The sequence below is a fragment of the Macadamia integrifolia genome, unplaced genomic scaffold (assembly GCF_013358625.1).
Source record: "Macadamia integrifolia cultivar HAES 741 unplaced genomic scaffold, SCU_Mint_v3 scaffold_189A, whole genome shotgun sequence".
Classification (NCBI taxonomy): Eukaryota; Viridiplantae; Streptophyta; class Magnoliopsida; order Proteales; family Proteaceae; genus Macadamia; species Macadamia integrifolia.
In genome coordinates this window covers 313,527-332,815 of record NW_024870635.1, presented here as the reverse complement: position 1 = coordinate 332,815, position 19,289 = coordinate 313,527, and the positions used below count along the sequence as shown (strand labels likewise).

The following is a 19,289-nucleotide window of genomic DNA, read 5'->3' as shown; positions in this document are numbered from 1 at the left end:
ACAATGCCATACCACAAGACGAGTGACCCAGATATGATAAATTAATACCAGCACACCCATTGGGGTATTTTCATAAACACATTAATGCTAACAACAATACAATGCTTCAGCGGCTGTTATTGAATGCAAAAATGCAATTGTCGCCATCCATTCCTTCCTGGATTCCTGCCTGCTTTTGTATTTGAAATCAAGGCAAGCCATGGACTTGATTCCAAGATGTTATACATTGATACCCACACACCCATTGGGGTATTCTCACAAACACATTAATGCTACAAACAATACAATGCTCCAGCTGCTGTTACTGAATGTGAAAATGCCATTGACCCCATCGGCCCATCCATTCCTTCCTGCCTGCTTTTGTATTTGAAACCAAGGAAAGCCTTGGACTTGATTCCAAATTTCCAATGATATGATACATTGATAACCACACACACCCATTGGGGTATTTCCACAAACACATTTATTCTAACAACAATACAATGCTCCAGCGGCTGTTATTGAATGCGAAAATGCCATTGTCCCCATCCATTCTCTCCTCCCTGCTTTTGTTTTTGAAATCAAGGCAAACCTTGGACTTGATTCCAATGGAAACTGCTGCGGATGGATATGGAAGGTCTTCTCAGCAATGCCTGCCTTATTCACTTATTTGTGCTGTGTAAAGCAAGCTACCTAAATTCGGGAATTTCTTGAATGCTGAAAATTCCAATTTGACAAAAAAAAAAAAATGTTGCTTTATATGTGTAAATCACGTGGAAAAAGTAGATGCACCCGGTGCTGAGGAATAAGGGATCACTCCCCCACACCAAATAAGGGATCACTCCCCCACACCAATACCTTTTGTACAAACCAAGATAAATTTGCTGGGCTTATTCTTCCTGAAAGTTACTTATCATCCTTCATGGAGATTGATTGGTCATAGCTGGTTTCACTGGTTTGATGGTAATGTGTGTGGAATCTTACGTTAACCCACTGATCTATACCACCCATGCACACAATGAGGTGTATAAATAAGGTGAATTTGCTTGGTGGCTAACAGATGTTGCGTATAATATGCTGATTGAAACCTTGATGGGGACATGTCTCTTAGGCTCTGTGGTTCTCTAAAAGCCTTGACTGATTTTTATGGAAAAATCCCCCCACCCCACCCCTTCCCTTTTTTTTCTTTCTGGGTTGCATCAGGTAATCAGCATAAATTCTTCTTTGTCAAGTTCTGTTCATTGCACTCTCTTTAAGTATCTTATGTAATAAATTACAGAGGATAGGAAGAAATTACAGAGAATAAGAAGAAACAAATAGAAGCTTTAGTTACCCACATCAGCCTATTATCTTCATCCTGATATTGTTTGGGTTGTTCAAAGATTAGAATAATGGAGTAAAGCTTGATAATATAAAATTACATTGGAAATGATTTATTTGTCTCACACGTTTAGTTTTGTTTACCTCTTTGTCTGCCTCATCCCAAGTTCTTTTTTGGATTGTTCCTTCTCCCACTTATGGTTAACTGGTCTTGAACGTACGCATTCCTGTTCGCATTGTTCTAGCTAAATTAGTGAATTTGGTCAAGAACCCATCTATTGTTAAGCTTTTCTAATTGAAAACTGCCATAGGAACATTCACTCTGAATCATTGTTTTAGGTATTGATATCGATCACACTGCTGATATTGATACTGATCGAAGGATTTGTATCAGGCGTAATTCGAAACAAACCACTTATTGGGCGATACTCCCGATCTGTATCAGTATTATATTGGCATCTCATAGCTTTGATTGAGAGGACACAAAGAGGAGTATAGTAACTTCCACAATTTATAGAAGTATTCTTTAATTAGTTTGGTTGCATAACAGTTTGAAAAACCTATTAGTTATAGCAACTCATCGAGCTGGAGACACATGGAATCTGACATGGGTAGGCATGGATTTCAGGGAAATAATTTATGATGCAAGAAAACAAATAGAAACAGATTCTTGCCTTATTCGAGTTGATGAGACTGTAAGAAAGGGAAAGCAAAAGAAGGGGCAAGAAAAAAGGAGAAAGAAGAGGGGGAGAGTGGGAGAGGGGGGCCCTTCTTGTTAAGAGGAGGTAGTGATGGTGGGGGCCATGGGGCTTCTGTTTTCTGTTCAGCTAAACAGTCACAGCCAAAGTCCTAATGCAGAGACAGGCACAGACACAGTCACACAGACACAGAGAGTGTGGTCTTGTAGTGAGGAAAGGGATACAGAAGATTAAATGGCTGCAATTGGAGCACGTAGTTGTCTTGCTGTGTTACCTATCTCCCATCTGCCGGTTCTCCATACAACCCATTAGTACAGTGGTCCCCAAACCAAACCCAAACCCAAACCCAAACCAAAATACCCAGAGAGATAAAATTTTAAGCATATGATGATGAGTGTATGACAACAATAAATAATGCAAAGACAGCCCATATGGGATTTGACCCTTGGGATTAAGTTAAAAACAACCAAGCCCTGAGTACCCACCAAGAGTGATGTCCAAATCATGATGTGATGGTATACAAAGCTACATCTCAATAAAATTTAGTGTTGGAACCCTCCAAACCCAGCATAACCCCATCATAGGGCACCATGAGAAATTGGACAAAAGATATTAATATCTGAAAGGAATTGCATTTGATATTTCATAAAGAGGGTTCTTTGAGTGATTAGATTGATGTGATTAGTTTACAAAACTTAAGAATCCCAGCAAAATAATCTCTTTTTAATGGAGAACATAGTTTTCACTAGTTAATGAGATGTTTAATTTAAGTATCTAACCGTACCCACTTGCAACTAAAGAATGAGAAAGAAGGAAGAAAACAACAGCACGAGGAGAGGTAGAAAGATGAGGACTGGAAATCAGGATTTGTCTGTGGTCTTCTATCTCATCTCTGTCAAATTGGACAGACCAGGGAGTGAGTTTATGGGTCACTCACTTCACAGTTCAAATGGGTTTTATAAGGAGAGTGACATGCATGGTTGCACTCTAATATTCTCATGCACACGTGTTGGAGACACACAATGTCATCAGATGCTGACGAACAGGAGTCACCTACCAAGTGGACCTATTGCTCTCTAGCTATCTCAATTCATTCTCTACCAAGCTAGATCTACTGTCTTCCAGATTATGATTTTGAACTAATCTAAAGCATAAAGGGTGTAGGTTAAAACTGGCATTTCTCTATTCTATATAGTGAAACATCAATTAAGGAAATCCCAATACAGAAAAAGAATAATACCTTTTATCAGTTTATCCATATCAAACTTATAACAAAACAGGGTAAAATGGTGGTATAAATACTTCACCTTCCCTCATATTAGATAAAGATCAGATCAGTAGGTTCCCCCCTCCACCATTGATAGTCTTGACACTTTCCTTTGCTCTTTCTTTTAGTTGCTCACATTCACACTAACCAAATTTCGCCAAATTCATTCGAAAAAGGAATATTTGTTTCCTCTTCTCGTTGGGAATACAGGGCTTTTCCTATTGTAGCAACACCTGTCCCCTTAACACTGCAACAAGTTCCCAACCTCTTATGTTATATATACCCAAACCCCCTTCAATCCTCACTCAAGAGTAGTACAGCATAAGCACGAGTTGATCCATTCTATCTCATTAAAAAAGTAGTCTTTGACAACTCTCCAGTGAGAAGAGAAGAAATAAGAGAATAGGAGGAGGAAGATAGACACAGAAGAGGCTATGTGTAACCCAAACCCATCATATCCTACCTCATTCATCTCTCCTAAGAAAACCCATTTCCTAAGTACCAACAAAACTGTAGATCCTCCCATTAATGAAGAAGAACTCCATAGATGGCCAACTCCTTCTGAGGCAATAGAGGAAATCAAGGCTATAGGGAAGATATCAGGACCAACAGTTCTCACGGGTCTACTGTTATACTCAAGAGCAATGATCTCTATGCTCTTCCTGGGTCACCTCGGAGAGCTGGAGCTAGCAGGTGGGTCTCTCTCCATAGGCTTCGCCAACATCACTGGCTACTCTGTCATCTCTGGTCTCGCCATGGGAATGGAACCCATTTGTGGTCAAGCATATGGTGCGAAGCAATGGAAGCTCTTAGGCTTAACCCTTCAGAGAACAGTACTTCTTCTCTTAACAGCCTCAGTCCCCATATCCTTCATGTGGCTCAACATGAAACGAATCCTCTTGTGGTGCAGCCAAGATGAAGCCATCTCATCTGTGGCCCACCTCTTCATAGTCTTCTCTATCCCTGACCTCTTCTTCCTCTCTCTCCTCCACCCTCTCAGAATCTATCTAAGGACACAGAGCATAACCTTACCCCTCGCCTACTGCTCCGCCATCTCTGTTCTCCTCCACGTGCCTTTAAATTTCCTCCTAGTGGTGCGCCTCAAGATGGGCATAACAGGCGTAGCCATAGCCATGGTATGGACCAATCTCAACCAGTTTGTTCTATTGTCAGCCTTCGTCTTCTTCTCCGGCGTGTACAGGGACTCATGGGTGGCGCCTAGCATGGATTGCCTTCGAGGGTGGTCGACGCTGCTGAGCCTGGCTGTACCTACTTGCATCTCAGTGTGCCTAGAGTGGTGGTGGTACGAGCTCATGATAATGCTATGTGGGCTTCTCGTCAATCCTAAGGCCACCATTGCTTCCATGGGGATTCTAATCCAGACCACCTCATTGGTCTACGTCTTCCCCTCAGCTCTCAGCTTGGGTGTGTCCACCCGGGTCGGGAACGAGCTGGGTGCGAACCGGTCGGCGAAGGCCCGGATCGCTATGATCGTGTCGTTGGTGTGGGCTGTAGGTTTAGGCCTTGCGGCCATGGTATTCACTACTTTGATGAGGCATAAGTGGGGAAGGTTCTTCACCAATGACCCTGAGATTTTAGAGCTCACAGCAATGGCGTTGCCCATAGCTGGCCTGTGTGAGTTGGGGAATTGTCCACAGACGACTGGGTGTGGGGTACTGAGAGGAAGTGCAAGGCCCACCACGGGAGCTAATATCAACTTGGGTTCTTTCTACTTGGTGGGTATGCCTGTGGCTATCTTCATGGGTTTTGGGGCTAAAATGGGTTTTCCGGGTCTGTGGATCGGGTTGCTTGCAGCTCAGGCTACATGTGCTATACTCATGGTGTACGTGTTGGCTACCACAGATTGGGTGGTGCAAGTGGAGAGAGCTAGGCAACTCACTCAAGCTTCGTTGCCATCTTCTTCCTGCATCGATAAGGAAGTTAAGAAGTTAGTTAATTTGGAGCATATTTTGTGCATTAATGATGGATTAGTGAAGTCAGGTTTGGTGGAGACACGGACAGATTCAGAGGCAGAGACAGAAACTGATACAGATCCTCTCATATCTACAACTGTGAGTTAGAAGAAAAAGGGTGTATGTAATGTTCGAGGCTCCCTCCACTGTCAGTATGAAGAGAGTCATAATGTATGTTGTATTATCCATATTTTGTGGAGATATTTTATTCTCACTCGAATCTGTAATCACTAGGTCACAATAGAACAATCATACCATTGCTGAGGTAAGTTTATTATGAGTTAGAAAATCTTCAAAAAAAAAAAAATATTGCTCCATTTTTGTTTAATTTTTTAGTTTAGGTTTGGGTTTTATTAGAGAGATGATGTGGAATTGGAATTGGGCTTCTTTTTTTTTTTTTTTTTTTTTTTTTTTTATATTATTATTTTGAGGAGGGGCATACACAAGGCTGAGCACTATTGTCCCATTCTATATATTAGGTAAAAAGAACTCTGTCAGGGAGCGTGACCTATATAGTAAAGATACTTCCACCCCTCGTTTCATAGAGGAGAGAGGTAGACATAAGGAGTGATGGCATAAGCTATGCTTTCAAACAAAGAACCACTTCTCCATTTAATATTAGGAAGAAAGCATACTACCAGCTTGTGTGTGTATATGCTTAGACACACTAGATGTAGAAAGATGGTGTTACCCCCGCACCAAAGATGCTCCCGTGTGTCCTCCCATTGACTTGCGTGTTGACGTGTAACTACATTAGCAGAGTAGCATTCTCTTTCTTATATTATTATAGGGAAACAGTTCTATGAGTCGCTAGAGCAAGACACTTTCCTTCTCAAATGAAATGACCTCGCTGCCCTCTAACATTTACTACCATTTTACGGAAACACATTTATATGATTTCCTATACTGCTTGCTCTCTCCCATTACTTCTTTTTTCTTGCCTAAGCAATAAATAAATTAATTAATTAATTTAAAAAGAAAAAACTCTATTCATAGTTACCATAATATTTTTTTTTTTTATATAGGTAATTTTTTTTACTAGCTTTATTAATTAATTCTCTTATATTGCCTTTGTCCTTCTCCTTTCATGATATACCTAGTTAATATCTCCTTCTACCTAACAAAAAGGTTAATATATCCTGAAACAAGAGTACCCATACTGAAGATAAAAACAGAAAGTACCCAAAAAGCTTCTAACGTAACAGTAAAACAGAGCTCTGGATGGTTGTGGCTGTGGGGGCCCCTGCTCCTAACTTCAGAAACAAAATCCAGCTATTATAATAACCTCTGTCTACTTCTCAGATGACATAAAAATGCTCCGTAGAAGTACTTCCCAATACCCCCGATACGGTCACCAAACCCAGCGTTCTTTTCTCCTTTTTCTTATCCCTTCTTTTAATTTTTTGGTAAAATATAGCGGTGCCAGAGCACAGGGGCCTGTGAACTTATACACACCACATTTAATCTCAATCATTGATTCTTACATTTTCAATCTCAGTCGTTGAACTGTTCCCGAGGATCATCATATACTCCATTTTCGTTCTACTGTTCTGCTCTCCTCCCTTTCATCTTTATGACAAACCCGACAGACCCCTTCCACCTACCCCCTCTCTCTTGGAAAAATTCTTCCTCCAAACATTTTCCTTGTTATCTCACCCCATTACACATGAGGTTCACTTCCTAAATTTGTTCTACTCCACATTTCCCATTGTTTGGTTCACATCTTAGATCTTGGCAAGCATCTTTATTAAGCAAACTGCAAACGAAAAAGAGGAAAAACCATTCTCAACTTAGAAGAAACAAGAACAAGTGGTGAAGATTTCCACCAAACACGGGATAAACCCCACTGTAAGGCCCCTATGGCTAGAAAAGCCTCTCTATTAGACGACCTTGGGGTAAACTGAAATATCACATCATGAATAGAGAAATCAAAGAAACAGTATCTTCTACAATGGCCCACACTTCCTTATTAAAGGGCTAAATAGTAGCTAAGCAATCTAAGAAAACAAGGGAAGCAAATCGATACTCATAGCTTGTACCAAATCATCCCGAAGCAGTAGAGTATCTAGTACCACATTTATACTTGGTGTATGACGTTTTCACATGTGTAAGATTTAGGGGAACGAAAACTACGCACCTTTATCTCGAGAATGTTGCAAACTCTTTAGAGAGAGGTTGTCGCGACATGTAGCTGATGTAGGGAGTGATTTTATCTAAAACTAGGACAAGGGTTCTCTCAGCCTATAAAGTAGGCTACACCAAGAGAGTTCATTTTTTATTAATTTTATTTTGAAAAGATAAAAAACAAATCACTATATGTGTTTAATCATTCAATAAGTTGTAGGCTCAGAGACGGTTTTTCCTAAAACTATCATATTGAATATTAAATTTGTTTTTAAATAAAAATTATCTAATTTTCCTTTTTAGTTAATATTATTCTCTCTCTCTCTCTCTCTCTCTCTCCTATATATCCATCTACTATTAAGTTCAATCTGCATCTCACATTTATATATCTATCTACTGTTAGGCTCTATCTTTATCTCTCATCTATCCATTTACTGTTTAAACCATCACTTGGCTATCAAATATCCTAAACTTTTCATCTTGTGGGGCTGGTCTTGGACATATCCACTCCATGCATGTCAAGCGGCCGGGAAAATTTAGTGGGAGCACTAAAGCCTGCTTTCAAAACTATCATGCGCACATATGTGGCCATTTAGTAGTACAATATACCCTATTATTTTTTTATTCGATTTACTTATCTAATTTATCCATAGAAATTTGTTTATAAGAGGAGTTTCAAAGCACAGGGTGAAGATATGAGAGTCTAATTTGTGATTTCTTGAGAAGCTACACTCTACTAACAAAGCACCGACCAATTGAGTAAGTAATTGTCTTCAATTAACAACTTGAGGAAGGAAACTAGTTTTTAGCTCGTAACAATTACTCATTACAAAAATATTTTAGGGAAGTTTTCTGAGCAAGAAAATGGAATCAGCAGGGAATCCGACTGAACATAAAATTTCAGTAAACAAAATAGGGCAGAATCAGATTGAACCCTAAAAATTCAGTATGATTAACCGGAATCAGAATTTGATCCAAACGATTTTGATATGATTTCTCAAATAATGACCCTATCCTATCAGATGGTCAGATCATCCTGGTCCTTATCAGAGAATGACTCCCCATTGACAATAAGCCAAAAAGAACAAGGGTCTGATCTTGAATTATTGATAAGATCATATGAAGATGATCATTAGTAGGTTCCTCTACCACTAGATGTCCCATATATAGCTACTTGATTTTGAGAGAAGGTAATAAAATTATTGGTTCCTGACCATGGGTTTGGATCCGCTCCCCACATGGGGACGGGTGGGGACAGACCTGGACCTCCCATTGGTTGTCAAAAATCAAAATGTTGAGATCCTCTTCTTACCCTATACACTTCCTTATTGGCTATTGCTCTATTTTGCGCATCAGGATCTTCTTCAACGTGCTAATCCGTCAAACGCGCATTGAATGGTTGGGAGGAGCTGAGGGTACATACTTGGATCCCTAGCCTTTCGATGTGCGTCGAGGCATTGGATACTTTCGAGAAGAGCTGAATCCCTATTTTGGCGGTATGCTATGAACAAGCCACTTTATAAAAGACATCGCATTGGGCCTTTCCCCCCCTAAGCATTACCTATTATGAAACTTTATGAAACAAGATTGGCTTTGATTGATCATTTTCCTAGGTCTTTTTATTTTACCTATTTCTTTAAAAAAATATATATATATATGGTGCCCAAGTCATGTTGGAACTGATATCACAGCCAATGCATAAAAAATATATGTATATATATATATATATATATATATTTTAATTATACCTATTATGAAACTTTATGGAATATCTTTATGCATTGGCTGTGAACCAATCCCTTATTTAAAATTTTCAATGTCTCAACACAAAAGAGGCTAAATCTCATTAAATTGTAGAATTTAACACAAGTGGCTAACATACCTTTTCTTTTTAAGGAAAAAGTTCTCTACATCGAAAGTGAAATATCACATTTCATGTGGATTTTTTTTTATTGGCATCCTCTTATACCCTGATCATGTGGACTCCATGTAGGTTATATCATACCCTACACCGATACTGATGTGACATGAAAGATTCTCCTTCAGACTGATGTGATCAGAACAATTACCATTTTTGTAGTGAACTATTTAATAGATTTTTTTTAATAGAAGAACTATTTAATATATCTTATATTTGAAATGATATAACATATATCCATAGTTTAATTAACATCTTATTGGAGTTTATTGATAACTCAAGAGTTCAATCATTTGTTCACATCATCAGTGAAAAATATATTTCTCTACTCTATCAACTTAGAGGCACACATTATAAAAAGGTAATGGAACTTTTTCCATAGTTTCTTATTCTTAGTAAGGAATCTCTTCAAGATGGCTCGTGTCAATTATCATGGAGGATATATCAAATGCTATTGCCGCATCCTATCCCTATTGGGTATCTGATACTTTGTGCCATATGGCACTGTTCGGATATCTTACCTTAAGCACCGCTGGCAATTTGACATGTGTCTCTTCCCAATCACTTTTTTTTTTTTTTTGGTAAAGACCCAATCACTTCTCTTGGCTTCATAGTCCATATAAAATTTTTATATGAGTGTAAAGAAGCTATATTTTAGTATCAAAGTATCAAACCGCCCAGCCCACATTGGTGGAAGACTAGAGGTGGTAGGGTTGGTGCACATAAAGAATTCACAGTAAAAAATTAATGGGAAAAACGAAAGCAAAAGGAAGAAAGAAACCCTAAATAAGTTTCTTTTGATCCAATTTGTTTATTCAATCTAATTCTCACAAGTGTTTCAGGGCTAGACACACACACCAAAACAGGTATAGAATATTCTTTCCCTCCCCCTCCCCCTCCCTCTCCCTCTCCCTCTCCCTCTCCCTCTCCCTGAAAATGTCTTTTCAAGCCACCATTCCCTTTGAGAAGAATTCTGTGATTGTTAGTGCCCCTTATCCATCCTTCCTAAAGCCAAAAAAAAAGAAGAAAAAAACTCAGGCCAGTGAAAAGTGAAGAGGACTTTTCTCCTAAATAGGTAAATGGCACTTAGTGTGAGAAGTGTCAAAACAACTCATCTTGATTCCATTCCTTTAGGATTGGTAGCCTTGCTGCATACTTTTCACAATGGTAACTGGTTCCTGGGATCCCCTTTACACTGGCTGCCCCCCACACTCTGATGCTTAGCATCTGGCCAAAGTTCCAAAATTGCATCTGATTGCATGCGTTTTCAACGAGGGAAAAATAAAATAAGGGTCAGCCCAAAAAGAAAAACTGCGGAATGTCTTAGCAGACCCCCCCCCCTCCCTCCCCATGGGCAACCCTTCTCTGTCAAGTGTCAATCCAGGCAAGAAACAGGCAACCCAAGTGCACTTATTGGCTGCAATTCTAGGGGCAACATCCATTTGATTGTAATCAAACGATTCTAAAACTATATGGAATGAGTCAATGAGGTCCCACTCCTCAAAAAACAAATGGTACTCTTATGGGTCTCTCAGGCTATCTCTCAGGCTATCTCTCAGGCTCCTACTATACTAGATGGGAAGGACACATGATGTAGATATAAGAGAGTAAGAGTGAGGCAATCATCTCTTGCTGGATTCCTGGATTTTAGAGATTTTGACTGAGCCACGGGAGCCCAAGTGGGTTTGGCTGTGGTGCCGGCCTAAGGGGCTTACTGACAAAAATCAAATAATGGGAGTCACTAGTGTGGGTCTTGTGGGACATGGGAATGAATCAATGGGAGAAACTAGTGGCTTTTGGTATTGACATTAGAGTGTAGGTTGAGGAGCAGTTTGGGGTTTGACAAATTCAGCTTGAATTCTTGTCCCTTTGGTTGGAATGGGAGGTTGCTTTCGGTCCCTCAAAATATGAATTTATCTTCAATTTTAGATCTCTGAGTCTCATGCACAAATCTTGGCCCACTCCTGTTATCTTTACTTAATCTTATACACCTACTCATGTAGGAGGAGGAGGCACAACTTTTTTTTTTTTTTGGGGGGGGGGGGGGGGGGGGGGGGGTGGTTGATTTGAGGAGCGGTTAAAAAAATTTTAAGGTTATATGGGTATTTTGGTAAAATAGTGCATATATATATAATATATATATATTTATATTCTCTATTAATTGTTATAAATATTTTCTGTAATCTAAAGAGAAGCATGAAGATGAGTTCTTGTAACTCTATTCTCTATTGATGGTGAAGTAGATCTCATTTCACCATGGGCTCAACAATCTTATCGAATCACATGAAGTGGATCTTATCTCGCTATTAGCGAGTTCCATTAATTTCTTCATCGTTTTAGGTTTTTCATTTCTACATGACACCACCAAGGGTGGAAATTGATTGTGATGAACTCATTCTTTTCTTCTCTTGTCTATTATTTTTTCAAACGCCGACCCCCTCTTCCTCATTGTCGGCGCTAAATGAAAAAAAGGAGAAGATTCCTCACACCGCCAAAGTGGGTAGAATCTCCCACAGATAACAATTACAACATAGTAAACAATTTCATCAATGAGGACGCCCACATGCTTAGGGAGAAGAGAGTGTTAATATGGATTCCACATGTTCAGATGTGAGAAGATATGGAAAAGAATCCCCACATTGCCAGCATGGGGATTTTTTTTTCTATGAGAAAATAAAAACACAATGTCTTTATGCTAAATACGTGGAGATAAGACATTAGATAATGAATTAAGACAAAACAGATTAATTAAGCTTGACCGCACATATCTTTGCTTTGAAGTGAATTAAGAATGAATGGAAAGAGCACACACAAATTCAACCATTACTTAGTGATTTGACATTTTTTTCCCTGTCCCACTCAAGTGTTTGTTTGACCCAACTCCACAGTTCAATATTTTTGACTTTCTGCTTAGTGGGTAATGGTATTGATTAGCACATGGTTAATTGGAGATGAACTAAATCAAGACAAATAAGAACTAAACAATTTCCAAAAGTAAGATAAGAAAGGAGTACCAAAAGCTATGAATCATTTCCTTATTCTTTACCTCCCACGAGGGATCATGCTAAGGGTCAAAGACGTGGCCTTAATGGTCTTTGCATTGGTTGCATGATTGCCACAACAAAATGAGCAAACATTTTAGACCAAGCAATGCAATTTCGTGCATTGAGGGATGTGGTGGGCCGCAAATTTTTGCAATCACACTACTTTCGGCCTCTTAATTAACCATATTCCTCTTTCCAATATGCAACCATGTGGTAATGGGTTCTGCTGATGAGATTTTCCATTTTACATAGGGGTGAGGCGGTCATTTTGTCCTTCCTTGTGTCTGAGTGTAAAAGACACATCCGCCTTCTAGTCTTCTATATCACTCTCAAGCCTTATCCATAAACTTAATGTTACAGTCTAATATCAATCATACGAGTGGCTGATCCCACTTGATTACGAAAGTGAATTGTTGTGGATTGATATGATCTTAAATTCCCTCATCTTGTAAGCCAATTTATTGGGTCAAGTTCTTCTAATGTCCTTCAGTGGTATCATAGTAGCCGATCCTCGGTCCCAACCCTTGCACAGAAGAGACGATCTGGTGTTAGAATGAAGTTGCTAGGAAAAGGCTCTCTACCACCATGCCAAGACCCTAGAGCAAAGTGGAACCCCTTAGAAAGGGAAACCTGATTTGAAAGCATGATGGAATGTTACATCGGTTACGAAAGTGAGTTGGTGTAACATCCCATTGCCCTCGTCCGCTGCTTTTTCTAAAACTCAGTATTACAATGACTTTTAGGGGGAGGGGGGGTGGAGGTTTGGAGAGAGGATGGGCAATGGTTTTTCTGAGTCATAAGGCTCCCCCAATAATAGGAGGCAAATCATACATTAGATGAACTATATCACCACCGTCCTAATGTCACTATGTGCCGCCTAAAAAACCACACTTTTAGCCACCCTTCAATCAACAAGAAAAACAAAAACCCGGCGGACTATAAGAGGGCAGTCCGAAAATAAGATGACTCAGACTGCATAGAATTTAACTTGTTTGGCTGGTTCGAAAAAGAATAGATGAATGAGTTCAAGACCAAATGCTCATACAAGCAATTGCTTCACCAAAATTTTTTTTTGTTAATTTTAATGTGGAGAAAAGTCATAGGAAGGTATCCATACCCCATCAATTTGCCAGAAGGGCTAGAACTGCCACTATTACAAGCACTGTTAGCGGTAGTACTTCCAGTAGTATTTCCTTTTCGATTCAATGAAGTTTCTATGTTTCAATTAAAAAAAAATCTCATTTGGGTTATCGTTTCCCCAATCAGCAGTAAAAACGATAAGAAAATTAAGATGACAACAATGGTTACCACTTTCGATTTATAGATACTGCACCTTGCCTTGCCAACTGGAAAGTAACCCATGCTCCATAGAGTTGCTAGCTAGTATGGAATACAGATCCTTCACAGGATCTCTATAAAAAAATAAACTACAAAATAAAAATGTAAAGAAATGAAATTACTTCAATGGAAGAACAGTGGATGACATGCATCAAGGATTAAGTAGCTGGATTAATTTCTGTGTTAAGTGGGACATTCACTTGACAGTGCCTTAAGAATATAAGGCAAAATCCAATTCCACCACATTAGGTGCCATCAACATCTAATAACCCTTTTCTGGGTGGAAATGAAAGAGCTCTGGAGCAAGTGGGGAAAATGGCCACATTATCAAGATCAAATGCTCAGAACCTTGAACGACTATACAATGTTGCACTCACTGACAGACAAGACAGACAGACAGAGACAGAAATGCATACAGACATACAGGAAAGAGAGAGTGGATGGTGCTGCAGTTTGTAACTGTCTCTACCAATAAGTTGGAAAAGATCACCCAGGGCAATATTTGCATTACTCAGTTACCAGCTTGAAAACCAAATCTCTAGGGAAGATAATTGACACTGAAAATTTTGTATTGGTAACCAACTTGAAATCCAGTAGCATGTTCAAAACCCATCAATGCTACAAAAATACACAGAAAAAAACAGAGTAGCAATTTTGTAACCAAAATCCAAATTCCAGGTGATGTGCAAGATATAAAGAGATGGAAAGATTCAATCTTCATTTTTCTCAGACTTCCTTGCCTCACTGTGTCCTGGAAAGAGTCCAGTACATATAAATATGGATACAGATGGGTGATCCAAATGGAAGCAAAGCTACCACAACTAATTGGATTTTACATCTTAAGTCCTCATAAATAACAAATGTAGCTGTAACCAAGTACTTGCTTTATGTTTGTGTGTGGATGCATGTAGGATGGATATTCAGATAGATTTTTCATCTTGCCAACTTTAGAAAATGCAGTTATGAACAAGTAACCAACATTATATGAGCTTTGAAATAATCAGTAGCTCTTAATAACAGCGAGCAGGTTGCCTAGACATGGTGTAATGTACTCATCTCACATTTTAGGGTGGTATGTCATGATACTTCCAGAGTATAAGGTTCTCACTTCCCATTTTACCATGTGCATATTTTCATGAATTCGAGCAATTTTCTAATTTGATATGTTTGCAAAAAATATATACATACCACATTGGATCAAATGTCATTATTTTGAGAAATGTATAATCTTTAATTACTGGAAGGAACTTAGATTGTAAAGATGAATGACAAAGCATAATAATGCCAAAATGGCAGGGACACTTATATGTGAGTATGTCAAAAAATCTCTCGGAATGGGGAATCAGGAAGTCAAAATCCTTGCTATATCTGTATACCATAGATCAATTGGCAACTAATATACCTTAGCCATGGATTGGTAAAGTTGTATAACAGCCTTACCCATACCGTCCTAGGTGGTGAAGTCCTCTTACCCTTATTGTACAGGGTACAGCTGAGAAACTCCCCTCCCCTACAGGGTAAGTATAAGCAATGTCATTACCCGGCAGATCAACAGGTAAGGCAGGTAAAACAATATTCAACTCAGATTTCATCCACTATCACAAAACATAAATAATTACCAATACAAGATTTTTCCATAACAAATGTGAAAGATATAGAGGAATATTTCCTCTTTCAATCTTTTTTTTTTTCCTTTTCCAATCAACGTCAACAAGATGTCCGCTACACAAGCGACTATAAAAAGGTTAATATTGTGATTTCATTTAAAACCTTATATGAGGACGTGTTCTCCTCTCTGGGAAAAACACCAACAGTTCAAGCCAAAACTGCCTTTAAGCCTTAGAAATCCACCCTCACTTCAACCTACCCTTTTTTTTTTAGTTCTCCATTATGAAGTTCTGTGTGTGTGTGTGTGGCTGAATAAATAATTCTGTAACCTGGTCATGGATAATAGAGCTGAAGTTTCATCAGGAAGGGCAGAATAGAAGCTTAAAATGGGTCTGTCAATGCGGGAAAGAGAACCATAACCCAACCTGTCAAGCCATTATTCTCTTTTTATTATTTATTTACAATAATATTTTCCCCGTTAATTATGATGACAATGGAATTGAATTGAATAATAGTTTCCATATAAATATATATATATATATATATAGAGAGAGAGAGAGAGAGATACAAATGTCACATGGATGCAATCTATTAGGCTATTATTATTATTGATTACTAGAGGAGATGCACATGTAATATTGTACGTCTCCAAGGAAGGGGGAAGAGAGAGAATGAATTATAAGGATAAGATTAGTCTTGGGGTTTGTGTAATTAACTTGGAGAGACAAAGAAGGGAGGAGGGAGGTATGAGAGGGAGACATGTTGGATAACTTCATAATAGCACATTGCTTAAGAATTATCTAGGGGGTTGTTTAAGTGGGTAGTTAATAATTAAATTTCAAATTTAACTCTGTTATTTACAATGGCTGCGTACATAAGGACCAGGCCTAGGGACATCAAGATAAAATTAAGAATTGGTTCAGGCTTGACTAAAATGAAATTTAAGGAAACCAAAGAGGAAAAAGCAAAGTGAATCTTCCTCTTTTTTTTTTTTTTTTTGGTAGGGGGGGTTGGGGGAGGAGGTTGCAAATAGGAGAAAAGACAATACAACACAATATTTCATTAAGAAAAAGCAAAGTACAGCTCTTTAAATGATGTGTACTCGTGATTATCAGTTGCATTAGAAAAGCGTAATGTGAATCTCATAAAAGGGAAAAATGTGTGGGAGGGGGGAATGACTAGATTATTTTAGACAAGGTGCATTTACTTCCTAAAAATCCACAACATAAACAGTTAAACACACATTATAATGGTTTACATGAGAAAGATAAGTTGGGCTTCCATGCGTAAACGTAGGAAGCAGCTTCTTTTTATATAATACTACAAATTTTTATTTGAGGTGCTTCAAAATCTAAAACATAAAGACAGCCCAAAACTGAGATTAGAAAACTAAAACAATGTAGCAGCACTTTAACATGCATTACACAAGGCTTTTGCTAGCATATACAGGTAAAATGGTAACAAAATCCTTAAACTGTCACATGTGACATATTTCAGAACAGTCAAAGCCCAGAACTCAAATGGTTGACATTCCATACCTAAACTGTGGATTCATAGTCAACTACCACAGAAAACCACAAAGGGAAACTGAAAATATAGGTTAGCTTTACCCAAATGCAAACTGCACTATCTATTATGCTTCGTATCCACATCATCAATTGCTTCAAGTTCTTCCACTTCATCCATGTCATCAATAGCAGCATCCTCAATGTCTTCATCCACAACCCCTTCACTATTATCTGCCATCAGGTTGAACAGAGTAGATCTCAGCCACAAGAAATTCAAAAACTATTAAAAAAAGTGGAGAAAATCTTCAGCAGCAAATTTCTCCTTCCACCTTTACATTATCTGAATCTATTATTGATAAAGCGAAAAAGAATATTAAGGAACAGTCCGTTAGGATGAAATAATTCTAGATTGTTTCACACCCTTCATTCAGGGCACTCAATTGGTAGAGTTCATGATGCGGAAGCATGATTACCACCACTGGATGTGGCTTGACCTTTTATTTTGGACCTTTGATTCGTATTTTGCGCTTTGGACGTATTGCAATAATGTACACTTAGTTGTACAGGATAGTTTTTAAATTTGTTAAATATTTTCCTTTTACGTATTGTCAGAATAGTAGAATAGTATTTTATTAAAGGGACCAACTGATATGTCGTCTACGGGAGTTTAAATTAAATATTAAATAGTAGACGGCATGGAGATCTGTGGGGCCCATTTGTTAACTACCTTCTGCATCTATTGGATGATAGCAATAGGAAGGATACAATTCAACCATCATGTTTTAACATTTTTTAATCTTTTACTTAAACCATGGCCATTCGTTTTGAAAAAATTCCAATTGGAAGGATATGATTCAATAATCATGCTTTAGCCTATTTAAACAATTGATCTGGATGATGGCCATTCATTTAGCACTTTAAATCATGGGAAACAAGACGGCACAGTCAGAGATATAAGATCAAACCATCAAAAGCTTCTGGCATATTCTAATTGGAAGGATAGAGTCAACCATCAAGGTTTAGGCTTCATAAAACTTTTACTTCGATCATGACTATTAATCTAGCATTTTAAATCATGTTCTACCGTTGAGTTAGCAACCCGAAGAATTGTAGTGTGTAGATGTGATTGTAATTAAATAAAAATAAATAAAATAAAGAAATTGCATTGCACAACCCCATCAAAACAGTAAACACGATGGCATGGTCTGACTCCAGATAAGACCGTCAAAATCTTCTAAAGATTCTAATTAAAACGATAGCATTCAACCTCATAGCCTACAATTTTTCGGCTTTCATTTTTTTATCATGATCATTTATTAGCATGTTAAAGCATGATAAGCACGATGGTAAAGTTAGATCTCTGACCAGACGATCAAAAGCACTCGATCATGCAGCCAATCATGTGATGAATGTTAAAATTAATGGTTTCAATTATCATAACTATGGATCTAGTAAAGCTTAGTGGTTGACATAAGTTAAAGATCCAACTCAAAGATTTAAAATTTCTAAAACAGGATGGTATAACCATATCATTCCATTTGAAATATTTCAAAAGATGTAGAAGAATGGGGCTGTTTGGTCATGTATAGGGGGTATTTTGAACAGATTTTCGGTTTCACTTAACTGATGGCATCCAGGTAGAGGCACCCCAAAGTCCCAAACATCGAGTTTCAAAACTTAGAAAACCCCTGGTGTAGTTACCCTAAATGTTAGGTACCTCTAGTGTAATTTCTCCTTATTCTTCTTATTAAACCACCCACATTCTCTTGGAGGGAAATGCTATGAACACAAGCATTAATGTGCAGCACAAACGGCTGGGAACTCACCCGATCAGTAGTTTCCCATATCCATAACATGGTTCAAAAGCTCACCAAAATTTCAGCAAAATCCCACTTTCACTAATTTTTTTTTGGTCAAAATGAAATAATAGGCGAAATTTCAAACATGCAATATTTCACTGAAAATTCACTCATTTTGCAAATTCCGGTCAAAATTCCGCTCATTCCGGTCCAAAAATTGCATTGTTTTCATCAAAATTTCTCGCTCATTTCTCCATTAGCCCCCAAAATGCACAAGCGAAAAACATGGAAAAAATACACTTTCGGATTTCGGTAGTACTGGATTTGACCAAAACGGTGAACCGAAACAAGTTTTTGAACCCTGATCCATAAATAGGTGGTCCCACGCCATTCCGCGGATTCATGACACACATTGTAATATCCCGCTTCTTAAACCCGGTCTGATTTCGCGGTTGAACCGGTTTAACTATGCAGGAACCGAGCCTGAGGATATTAGAGCGGGTTCCTTATGGGCTATGATGGCACGGGTGACCTTAAACACCGGCTGGCCCGACAAGTCTGAGCCAGTGCCAGAAGAGACAGGAGTGCCCAAACCGTGTACGTGCACCTACCATAAGGCTATGTACGGATAAAACAGGTATTATATCTGTATTTTATGATATATACGTATGCTACAATGTGTGTCTGGGGTGGGGGTTTGAGCCGAGGTCCGA

At 38.5% G+C, this 19,289-nt stretch overlaps 1 protein-coding gene and 1 long non-coding RNA gene across 2 annotated transcripts; one reads left to right on the top strand and one right to left on the bottom strand.

Annotated features, from left to right (window-relative positions):
• Positions 1 to 3,339: 3,339 nt before the first annotated feature.
• Positions 3,340 to 5,506, top strand: LOC122071100 (protein DETOXIFICATION 48-like). The gene has a single exon (XM_042635379.1). It carries the CDS (start codon positions 3,699 to 3,701, stop codon positions 5,343 to 5,345), a length of 1,647 nt encoding a protein of 548 aa, XP_042491313.1. The 5' UTR covers positions 3,340 to 3,698; the 3' UTR covers positions 5,346 to 5,506.
• An 8,462-nt stretch (positions 5,507 to 13,968) lies between these two features.
• Positions 13,969 to 18,529, bottom strand: LOC122071099. The gene is made up of 2 exons (XR_006138056.1): positions 16,880 to 18,529; positions 13,969 to 15,171 (listed from the first exon to the last, which is right to left on the bottom strand). It is a non-coding gene; the product is annotated as an uncharacterized LOC122071099 (long non-coding RNA).
• Positions 18,530 to 19,289: the final 760 nt, after the last annotated feature.